The sequence below is a fragment of the Ochotona curzoniae genome, unplaced genomic scaffold (genome assembly GCF_017591425.1).
Source record: "Ochotona curzoniae isolate NIBS_2020 unplaced genomic scaffold, NIBS_Ocur_1.0 contig_517, whole genome shotgun sequence".
Taxonomy (NCBI): Eukaryota; Metazoa; Chordata; class Mammalia; order Lagomorpha; family Ochotonidae; genus Ochotona; species Ochotona curzoniae.
The window spans coordinates 4,052,635-4,063,642 of record NW_024466454.1 but is presented as its reverse complement, the minus strand read 5'-3'; the positions used below and the strand labels follow the sequence as shown (position 1 = coordinate 4,063,642).

General features: G+C 46.9%; 1 protein-coding gene across 4 annotated transcripts in view; it reads left to right on the top strand.

Moving 5' to 3' along the window:
- The first annotated feature begins 1,277 nt into the window (after positions 1–1,277).
- The window catches only part of TEAD1 (TEA domain transcription factor 1), a 167,913-nt gene continuing 158,182 nt past the window's right edge, over positions 1,278–11,008 (top strand). For 3 of the 4 annotated variants that reach the window (XM_040988948.1, XM_040988947.1, XM_040988946.1), the window contains exon 1: positions 1,303–1,530. In XM_040988948.1, the coding sequence (XP_040844882.1) occupies positions 1,374–1,530 (157 nt within the window). In that variant the 5' untranslated portion in view covers positions 1,303–1,373. Of the gene's footprint in view, positions 1,531–11,008 lie in introns of all 4 variants that reach the window. The other variant, XM_040988949.1, reaches the window with a different exon arrangement.

The following is an 11,008-nucleotide window of genomic DNA, read 5'->3' as shown; positions in this document are numbered from 1 at the left end:
GCACCTGCTTCCCTCCTGGGCGCTTCTATTGTAACTTCCCTGGACTTGAGAGGGTGGAGCAGGGAGGAGCTGTGGTGACACAGAGCTCTTCTTAGTGGAGCCCTGGGCCTCCCTCTCGCCATCGGTGGCCAGGAGCAGTGCTGCTCACTGCCTTTGGAAGGTCTTTGAATGCATGATCTGATGCCTTTCCAACAAAGGAATATTGATATGTTAGTGGGCTGGACAGCAGGGAGTGCTGGATTAGATCATTTTCACATTGGTGCTTTGCCAGTTTGACATTTGTTTGGAGAGCTTATCCCTTCATGGCCATAGGTTACATGCATAATTTAAGGGGAATGCATCTTTGAGAAAGGCTTATTTTGCAGAAAAATAAAATCCGCCTTCCAGACCCTTTCCTACCCTGTGCCTGTGCCACATGTGATCGGAAAGTCAGGTAGGTGTCAAGATAAGATGCCATGAATAGGTAGAGAATACTTCCACAGCTGTGCTGTGGTTGCAGGGAGGCAGGAGCTGGTGACTGGGTCCCTGCTTCAAGTTTGCAACTTCAAAGCTGCGAGTGGCAAAGTGACCTGACTGTATAGGGTGAAAGCCCCGAAGACAAGTGCTCTGGGTGCAGACTTGGTGTGCTTGCGGCTGCCCTAGTAGAATGAGTAATGGTGATAACCAAGTGCTCTTGCTCCCTCCTTCCTTGATCCTTGATCCTGCAATCATCGTGGTGATTTCATATTAGATGGCTTGACATTTCAGAGCTAGGATACCACTTGCTGCAATGAAGCAGACATCTTTTATTCTACTTTATTTTTTTTATAAGCAACTGGTTCTGCCATGGATATTTCATTATCACTAAACAAAGTGCCCCTGGTGGATAGCAAGCCCCAGGTAAATGATTTTTGTATGAATCACAGCAGACTTGCAACTCGGAGTGAGCCCTCTGCATGGATGAAGATGTTCTGCTCCAATAAGGTTTTTCCTGCAACTGCCTAGTCTTGCTGTCTCCCGTGAGACAAAAGATCTCAACATTCCTCATTTCCATCCAGAGTTACACTAGAAGCAAAGCTGGTCATGGAAGATCCTGCAACAGAAGTAGCAACAGAACAACATGAGGATCCTTTAGAAAGCTTGTGAAGAAACAGAATTAAAGTTCCTTAGGGAGCAAAGCAACTTTGAAACCCACATGTATTCGCTCCCCCGCCCCCTGTAATACTCATTTGTTGAAGACCTTCTCCTGTTTGTCATCTTCCTGTCCTTACAGTCTTTTCTGATGTCTCTCCTAGGTTTATTTTCTTGAAAAAGCTCCAGGCTTCGGCTTGGAAAATACAACCGCCAAGATTGAGCCCAGCAGCTGGAGCGGCAGCGAGAGCCCTGCCGAGAACATGGAGAGGATGAGTGACTCTGCAGATAAGCCCATTGACAATGACGCCGAGGGTGTATGGAGCCCCGACATCGAGCAGAGCTTTCAGGAAGCCCTGGCCATCTATCCGCCATGTGGCAGGAGGAAAATCATCTTATCCGACGAAGGCAAAATGTATGGTAAGTGGCCTCCCACGCCGCTGGGAAACATCCCACTGATAGGTGAGAGAGAGCTGGCTCCCGAGGCCAGCTCTTTGTGGTATGGGTGGACAACCTAGGTGATACTTCCATGGATGCTTGGGGGAGTGTGTGTGTTTGTGGGGGCCAATGCAGACAGTGAGTTGTGGGTATGCATTCTTGGGAACACTAGCCCAGCCTACAAATGTCAAGTGGGAAAGGCAACCACCAGATTTCTTGATTTCCCCTGCTCTGGTTCCACCCTGGACAGGCCTGGATACTATTGAAATGTAATTTTTCCAGAAGTCAGCATTATTTTTTTCTAAATTTATTTGAAAGAGTTACGGATAAAGAGGGACAGATCTTCTGTTTACTGGTTCACTCCCTAAATGATGGCAGTCATTGGGGCTCTGCCAGAGTGAAGCCAGGACTTCTTGCAAATTTCCTGGGTGGGTGCAGGGGCCCAAGCTCTTTTGCCATCTTCCACTGTTTTGTCACGCACATCAGCAGAGACCTGGATCAAAGTAAAGCAGCTGGAACTCAAATTGGCATTCATATGGGATGCTGGCATTCTGGTGGCTTTAGTCACAGTGTCACAGCCCTCTTCAACTCAGCAGTTGAAGAAAAGTAAAGCTAACACAATCACCATTCCTGGGCAAGCCAGACAGATAAGACACATGGGTGATCCCTGAGATACCAGTTTGTAGTTGAATAGCCAGAAGAGGCACTAACCTCAGTGCTGTTCCAGCCAGGTTCCCCTTCTACAAGGGGCCGCCTGATAGTGTGTTCTAAAGGAGACTCCAAGAGTACCCAACAAGGCAAGAGTAGTTACCTGAGGCTCAGGATGCCCCACGTGTCAGTGAGCCCCCATGTGCATGTTTGAGGTTTGCTTCTTGGGCGTGGGTGCTCCGCCTCCTTTCTGAGGGTTTCCAGCAGTAAATGTGTACTTTTGTGCTTACCTTTGGGGGAGCAGATGGCAGGTGGTTGCTTGTACATTCTGCTTCTCTGATTGGTCACCTTGAGTTGACAGAGTTTGCACTGTCACAAAGTCTAAAGAGATGCAAACAACGTAAGGTTAGAGAGAACCGACTCAACTACGTACATGGGGTTGTTAACTTATTATGGGAGAGATTCATTTCTAAATAATTTGTGATCTTTTCCGAAATAGGGTATTGTACCTTTAACATGTGCTTCCCTTGTCAGGAGCCGTAGGAAGCAGAGCTCAAACCAGCACACACTGCTGAGGAGAAAGCAGATGGTGGTGCAGCTGCTACCAGCTGTGCCCCTACCCTGCCTTCCTCCTCGCCAACTGGGAGGATGTAATGGAAACAAGGAAAATTGTGCTTTCTGGAGCACTGGATTCTCTGAGCCTGTCACATACAGGAGAGAGCGAGAGAGCAGAGAAAGGACCCAAAACCTTAGCATTTGTTTTTCACTTGCATGGTAGCTTTTGTAGTCAGAGCAGCAGCTTCATGTCTATAGACTAGGTGCAAGGTGTACTATCTTAGTGTCTGTGGGTAGGAGAAATGCGGGCACTAGGTTTTCTGGGCTCCTTTCTCAGCCCTCCTGTTTGCTCCCAGGGCCTCATCTTTATTCCTGAAAAGGCAACTCTCCCCTCTCTTTAACACTGAGAACAGCACTTTAATCTTGGAGCTTTCTTTGAAGATGATTTTATGAGGTGTTGGGAAGGGTGCTTTGGGCCATGACCTTATGCAACTTGCACTTGTTTACCCAGCAGTGACTCTCATCTAAAATAATGGTGTAGTTGGAACCCAGGGTGGGATTGATGACAGTGCTCCCCTTCTTACAAGGAAGCCTGTGAAGGGCCCTTCCCTTTACGGTGAAGGTTTCAGGTCTGGTCATATAATTAACTCAAAGCCAAGGTTAAGTTGTAACAACTCCAGTGGGTGTTGTTTTGTTTTCTGTTGAGGTTTTACTTTTTCCTTGGTATCCGCAGTAGGTTTAACTAATTTGCCTGCACCTCAGTCCTGACAAATGTTTTTATGTAAATCATTGTATAGGAGCTCATGACCGTAATTGGGTTTGGAAACAGCAACAGGTTAGGAAGAAGAATAGTGGTAGTGGGAAGTGTTGGGTTTGAGTCTCCCAGCAGTGGACTTGAACAGTGTGTTGGTGATGTTGATACCTTCTCTGTTAAAAATCTTGGGAAGGTAGATGGTGATCCATTTTCCAATGCTGCTGGTTTTGTGACTTGGTGAAATCCTATTCAGTTACTGACAGATGTGCTGGGCTGTAAGAGTCCTTCGTGCCCTCGGGCACTTGGGTTCAAAAGCCTCCTAAGTGCTCATGTTCTTTTTTCTTTAAATTAACAGAACCCTTTCCCACTGTGGTGGTAGCCAAATTGGTTTAAAGTGGAGTGGTTGTTTTGACCAGGCAACAATGAGATCAGCACTTTTTTTGGGAGAGTGGTCTCAACAGTTGTAGGTTTTTGCAGCAGGTGGGGTAAACAGCCTGCAGAATTGTGTGTATTCTGACTGGGTTGCATTGGCTGCACTGGCGCCAAAGCCAGCAGTAGTCTCTACCTCCAGGAAGCTGTTTTGGGGAGAAAACATTCAGCCTCAGTGCTTGGTCAGCACGGAGGAGCCCCTTGGAAGGGAAATGTGGTCTTGTTAGGGCTACAGAGCTACTGCAGACCAGATCCTTCAGAGCAGCTGCCGAACACACCCGAAGGCTGCCTCTGACCTGCCGGTGACTTTGGGGTGAGACAAGGTTGATTTGGGAGGCCCCTGCCGCTGGGGGATTGAGTCATGTGAGCAATGTGGGGCCAGAGCTACTGTTCCTGGCTTCTGGCCTACTCCCCATCTTACCACTCACAAATCAGGACACAAAGCAGACCAGGAATCAAGGTTTGTTAAGGTATTAAGGCCCTAGTTTTTCTCTAAGGGTTTTGAAAGTGAAAACATTGAAAATATTTTGGATTCTACGTAGTAAAATCAAAATAATTGTATGTCTTTTAATGAAATGCCAAGTGTTTCTGACTTGAAGAGCTTATTCTGATATTTCTGAGCATTTGTTGAGTGCTTTGGGATGTCGCTGATCCTGATCCATTGGAGAAGCAAGGTCAAGCGATTTATTTTGGTAATGAAATATCCTTCTTAGTTGGCAGTAGAGCAGATACAGTCTTAAAGAAGAGGAAAATAGAAAGCTCTCTGTACAATGAGGTTTGGCCATTGAGGATGGCTTAAGTCTGTCTTTCTGCAGCCTTGGTCTGCAGGGGAGCTGAGCCTTTATGTAAGTTGGTCTCCCTGTGTTTAGGTCGTTTTTGCCTTGGGTACCTCTTCAGTGTAGGCAGCAGTTCTTGTGGACAATTAGAAGAGGGTGGGACTTCCTTTGACCTTATTCCTAAGAGCAAGCATGCTTGTTCGATTGGGCAGGCTTTCTCTCCTTATGTCTGTCTTTTGGTTTCTTGTTTTTCTTAGCTGTCTCTTTCTGGTGGATCTTAGTGGAGGAGATAGCAGGAAGACAAAGATGAGAGAGAATTTCTTAGCCAAGAAGCTTGTGTAAAAGCTTGGATTTCAAAGGACCAAATGATCATTTAAGACAAAGCAAAAGCAGTGAATGTGGGACAACGCGGGTGTATTTCCTTTTGCAACTGAAAACTCCGGTCATGTGAAATGTTCGGATAACCCCAGTAATCAAAGCAGGCTGAGGACACGGGCTATAGAGGCAGGGAATCATGGCACTGAACAGTTTGGACGTGGTAGCTAATGTAAGCCTATCACTTCTTCATGTTAGACTTTGGATATCTTGCAGTTCTCTTTGCCTCAGGTTCCTCAGCTCCAAAGGGGAGTTAAATCTTATTTTGAGGGATGGTTAGAATTAAATGTACTTGTTTGTATTGTGAAACCCTTCCTATCTTACCTACAACATTAGGCACATGGTGAGATCTGTCACTGTTTCTGAACTGAAAACAAAAGTGTCCTCTGCTGTGTACTCAGCTGAATACTTTTCATGTAATTTCCATTGAGTGTCTGACAATGCCTGTAAGGTTAGTATTGTGATCCTGCTTTATAGATGAGTTAACAGAACCTTAGAGGTAGTTTGCAGTGGTTGATCTGAATGGTCTAAGAGATATTTGAGTTTCAAATCCAGGTCTCTCTAACTCTAAAACCTGGCCTCTTCACTATGCTTTTGTCCTTTCTTGGTAAAGGCCACTATACATTAATGCAGAAAATTGGTATTGGGCGTCAGCTGTGTTGTGGGTTGTCAGAGACAGCTGTGAAACAATCCCTGCCCTCAAGGAGCTGTCATAAGTTCATTTGTAGGAAATTGACCTGAGGTCAGGGCGGTGAGCCAAAGCTTTCTGGGAAGGCTGGGATCCCTTTGAAGATGGTCACCTTCCACTTAGGCTTTTGAAGCCTGTTCTTGGCCACCAGTGTGTAAGGCACTTGGCCTGCTGTTGGCAGGAAGACATCATCTCAAATAACGCTGTGGGGAGGGTCCCAGATCACAAGGCTGGCCCTGCTGGTGGCCAGGAAGATGTCTGAAAGGTTTTGGTGCCCTAGGATTCGGTAAGCAGCCTGGGCAGTGACTTTTCTGCGTTTGTGAACAAGTGTGTTTAGGGATGTTTCAGGATAGCTCCACGGAGGGTCCTTGGAGTGTTGGGGCATACTGCTGAGCCCCTGGAGAGCCCCACAGTGTGAGGAGGCCAGTCCTTCCCACTTGCTGACCTGTGTGCCCTGCCAGCCAGTGGGATGCAGGACTTGGGCTTGGCCCTTTACTGACTTCACAGGGGCGTGAGACACAAGAGGGAAGGATTGTAAGCTCTTTGAACGAGCTGATGACAGCACTGATGAGGGGACCTCAGAATGAGAGTGCTCACAAGCACACACACACACACACACACAGTGGGGACAGGTAGAACCCATCTGATCCTCCGATCCTGAGAGTGGGTCAGAGAAGCACAAGGTTGCTCTTCCATGTCCGTGAGGCTGGCACTGATGCTGCTTGTCTGTGGAACTTCCAGAGGCCGAGGAGTGGGAGTGGCTGTGGACTCCAAGCCCACTCTCCAGGTCTTGGAAGGGGAATCCATGGGGCCTGCACTGAACTTATGCCTCCCAGTTTTCCACCTGAACCTTGCGTGGCATATTTGATTTTCCTTTCTGTTTCTGAGTTGCGTGATTTGGAGTGTTATATTTCAAGTCAGTTGGTTAGAAAGCTGAAACACAAAGAGCCAGGCCCGTAGTCCAGGTTGGAAGCTTTCTAAGGACAGGGCCCTCCTGGTCTGCCCCAGGTCGGCTCCATTTGAGGGCCTGAGAAACAAGGTGTCAGTACTGTGGTTGACGGTGCACACAGGAGATGAATTAATTGGTTGGGGCAGATAAAGTAGGCTGATGAAGCCTGTGATCCTTTGGGCCTCTACTATTGGAGGAACTGGCTAATACTGGAGAAAAAGGAAAAGTATCAGGTTTTGTGGTCTCGGGTTTAGAAAGACAAACCTATTGATTAAGGAGATGGAAGGAGTTTAGTGCTCAAAATAGGGATCGTAGTAGAGAAACTGTTAATTCTGGAATGTTCAGAAGGGGTGAGTAATGGGAGATTTTGAAATAGTTGGATATCTATGAGAGTAGCAGAGCCAGCGTCAGCAGCGTTTTGATGGGGAAGTTGACTGGGGTGGGGGAGGGCTTTGGCAAAGGTTTATGTACAAGGTACAAACCCTTGTGTAATCTAGGCCAAAAAAATAGCTCCTTACAGATGGCTCAAGAATTGGTCATAAGGGAGGGAAAAGGAGAAGAGTGTTATTTACATGTTATTCTTTCTCTCACTTGAGTGCTCACCATGCCTGACCCTGCTTAGCTTCCTGGGTCAGATGAAATTGGGTGCAGTCGGGGTGGTGTGGCCATGGCCCCAAGTTGGGCCGTCTCGCAGTGCTGCTGTGGCAGTGGGCGAGCCCTGGGATCATCAGTCTCCATTGTGGTCTTGTACTGAGCTTTGACTGTGAGCAGGAACAACTACAGCAAGAATGAAGCAGTTGACTTATTGGAGCCTGGCAATTTCTTGTTGCTTTAGTGTTGTGTGATTTTGTTTATTCGTCACTGCAGCACAATATAATGATCTCCATTTTATAACTGAGGAAGCTGAGGCCTTAGAAGTTCAAGTTGTTTGCTGAATGTCTCAGAGTAAATGAGTTGTGGTGTTGACATTTGCAACTAGGCCATGGTGTGCCATTGAATATGTCAACTGACTATAAGAACAGTCTGTCCTAGAGCCCACTCAGCTTAGAGGTGGAGGGGCACCAAGTGTGATCCTCCATGAGAGGGGAATGCATGTGTGTGTGTGTTTGAGAGTGAAAGAGTCATACAGACAGACCTGTCTGAGCTGCACTTTGAGTTTGTTCAAAAGTACCCTGAAGCATTATTTGTTTATTAAAGCTGTTTTATGTGTATAGATCCCTTTGGAAATCTGTAGAAGGCTGTAAATTCTCTCCAGAAAAAAAAAATTAATATTTGCACATAGTTATTAGGATTGTTGAGGGCAACTGTAGACAGTTTTTGGAGCCCAGCTTGGTTTTGCTCCTATAAGGAGGAAGAAAAGGGAAGGGCATCTGGGCTGAAGAGAATGACACGGAAAAGGCCTGGAGGCCTAAGAGGGCACAGCTGTGGTGGGCCAAGAACTGAGTTCTTGTCCCAGGGAAGGGTGGCCCGAGAGCCTGACAGGGCTGGCAGGGACCAGGTGCCACACCAGGCTTCTGGTGCTCATCGTAAGTTTTGTGGGAGGTGAAATGACTGTGTTTTGTCGTCTGGCACTGCAGACACGAGACCAAGTTAGATGGCTGTTGCTATAGTTCCGTGGGTGAGTGTGAGGCCTACTCTGGGATGGTGGTGATCTGTGGGTGGGAGAAGTTTCAGAGAACGAACTAACAAAACTTGCTGAGTGGATATGACTTGTGAAAGAGAGGGAGGGGTTAGATTTCAGGGTTCCACCTTTAAGTGATGGGGCTTGACCAGGTAGGAGTAGAGATGGAAGCAGCAGGTTGGTAGAGTGGAGAGTGGCGAGGAACTGAGTTCTGTCACGGACCTCAGTGCCAGATGCCCATCCAGCTATAAAGTAGCTGGAAATTGATGCCTAGAGCTGGAACAAGTGGGAGATGCCTAGGTGGCTTGTCAGCTCCCACCAGAGATGTGTGATCCCTACAGTTGTGAGCCCGGGTGATAAGGCTCCCAGGGTACCAAGGCCATAACTGGCATGGTGTAGCGTAGAACATCTGTTGCATTGAGAGAGCAAGCAATGCCTTTCAGAAAATGTGAGGTGTGTTGGTGGCTTCCAACCCTGACCACCATCAGTGGAAACTCTCTGGCAGCTAAGAAGGAAAGGAGAAAACAAGTGCTGGCCACATGGGCATGTGTGTTTTTGATAACTCCTTGGGTCACCTGGTTATCAGCCAGTTTGAGATCCACTAGGCTGTAGTCTGGGTCTCAGAACACTGGACCACACCTTTCAGCTTGGCACAAGAAACAGATGAGCAGAGAGAGGCAGTGGCATTGGAAGTGGCCATTACAAGGGTTGGGTGCAGGGTGTTCTGACTATTTGCCTTCAGTCTGTGCTCTGTCTACCCAGAAGCAGTTACTCCCTGAACTTGGTCTTGGGGAGAAGTTTGGCCAAGTGTGGTCTGAGACGTGGTATCTTGAAGGGCTTAGGAAGTCAAGGGCCCATTGTCTCAGGACATGAGAGAGAGACTTGGCCATTGGATTAGGCAGAGAGAAGAATTTGTGAGTTGAAGCTATATTTGTTGGAGCAAACAGATGAGACTTTAAAGGCAGTGGTCCGTCTTTGATGTATAATGGCAGATGGATTGGGAGGGGGCTTGGTGATCACTTTCTGCAGTTGAAGATTAAGTCCATGTGGGCTGAGGTGGGTGATGTGCCTTTGAAAATCAGAGCAGGTTTTATACAGATGTTGTAGGGGAATGGCCTGGATGGACAGGGAAGAGCAGACTTTAAGAACACTGAAGGCCCAGGACAAATTGACGAGTACTGGCTACTTTATTATTATTATTTTTTAAATTGCAATTTTTGTTGACCTAATTGTAGATCCACATGTAATTTTACACAATTCAGACACCGTTCATATGCTTTGCTTGTTTGGTCTCTAAGGATTGTGTTTTGGTCCACTTGATATGGGTAAAAACAAGTTTTACCAGATTTCAAGTTTAAACTTTGATGAGGTTCAGTGTGTTGCTTTTGGTGTCAAGTCTATGAACTCATTGTCTAGCCCTAGATTCTACAGATTCTTCTCTGAATGCTTTGTTCTGTAGTTTTTTTGTTTGTTTCTTTGGTATTTTTAGCTTTATGTCCTCATATGATTTGTTTTCTTCACCAGAGTGCTTTTGGGTTTTCCATATTTTGCCCCTGTTAGGGCTTGAAAGCTAGGCAGGGATTAGTTGTGTAAGTTTAGATCAGGAAAGATACCAGGGAGCTGAAGGGCTGAGAAGCATGTGGACATGCTGTACTTAGGCCGAATGAAGTGTAGGAGAGGAAGCTGGGCAGGGCCCTGTGGTCATTCATGGAGGAGGCAGTGGTTGTGATTAGAGATGGAGTGATTCCAGGCAGGGAGTTTCGAGGTGTGGCTACCAGTGGAGGCGTGGCCATGAATGCAGTCAAATGATGTGAATGTGGGCCAAAGCCATTGGAGATGAGGAAGTAAAGCATTGTGAGTCTTATCAGCAGTGGGTTGATTAATCACTGGGAGGCTGAGGTTCCCAGTGGCAGAGTATGAATTTTGTAAATAAGGCAGTAAAGTAACCCAGGTGTTGAAGGCATTTGAGGATAAACCCAGTGGAAATATAAGGCAGTGGTATGGACTGGGAAAAAGCAGAAGGCAGAATGGTGGGGTAGGAGGAATAGTAGGGTCAAAGAAAATTCCCATATTTCCTATTTTCCTCTTCTCAAACTCTTGGAGTGATCCCAAACTGTGCTATTGGTCCACCACAGAAGCTGAGTGCACATTGCCATCTGTAGCACAAGGGAGCAAGCAAATCACTGCATTTCTCCCTACCTCTTAGCAGCGTGGATTGAAAGTGCTTCCGACTGGATTGTAAATCTAAGGTTTTGGGGAGGTCAGGCCTATTCAAGGCCTATTGGAAAGGCAGAAAAATGGATTTTGGAACCATCCAGCAAATGAAGGTTTCTTTTTGGTTAAGGAAGTGATTGAAATGAACTTTCTTTTCACGGGGTTTCTGTCAAAGAGAGTGGGTCCAGAGCAGATGTCTGTGGAGTGGAGTCAGCAATGATGGGAAGTCCCAACGAGAGCCTGTGTCTGGGCAGTGGCTCTTCAGGCCCACCACCGTGACACTGGGCAGCCTCAAAGGAAGGAAGGAGGCGACTGCTTTCGGTGTTAGCACAGCCTAGGCTCTGCTGTGGACTCCCTCCAACCACCTTCTTTGTCCCAGTTCTTTGCTCCTCTGTAGCCATGGCTTTCCATTTCACTGGAGAACATGTCTTTATTATTGTAACAATTTATT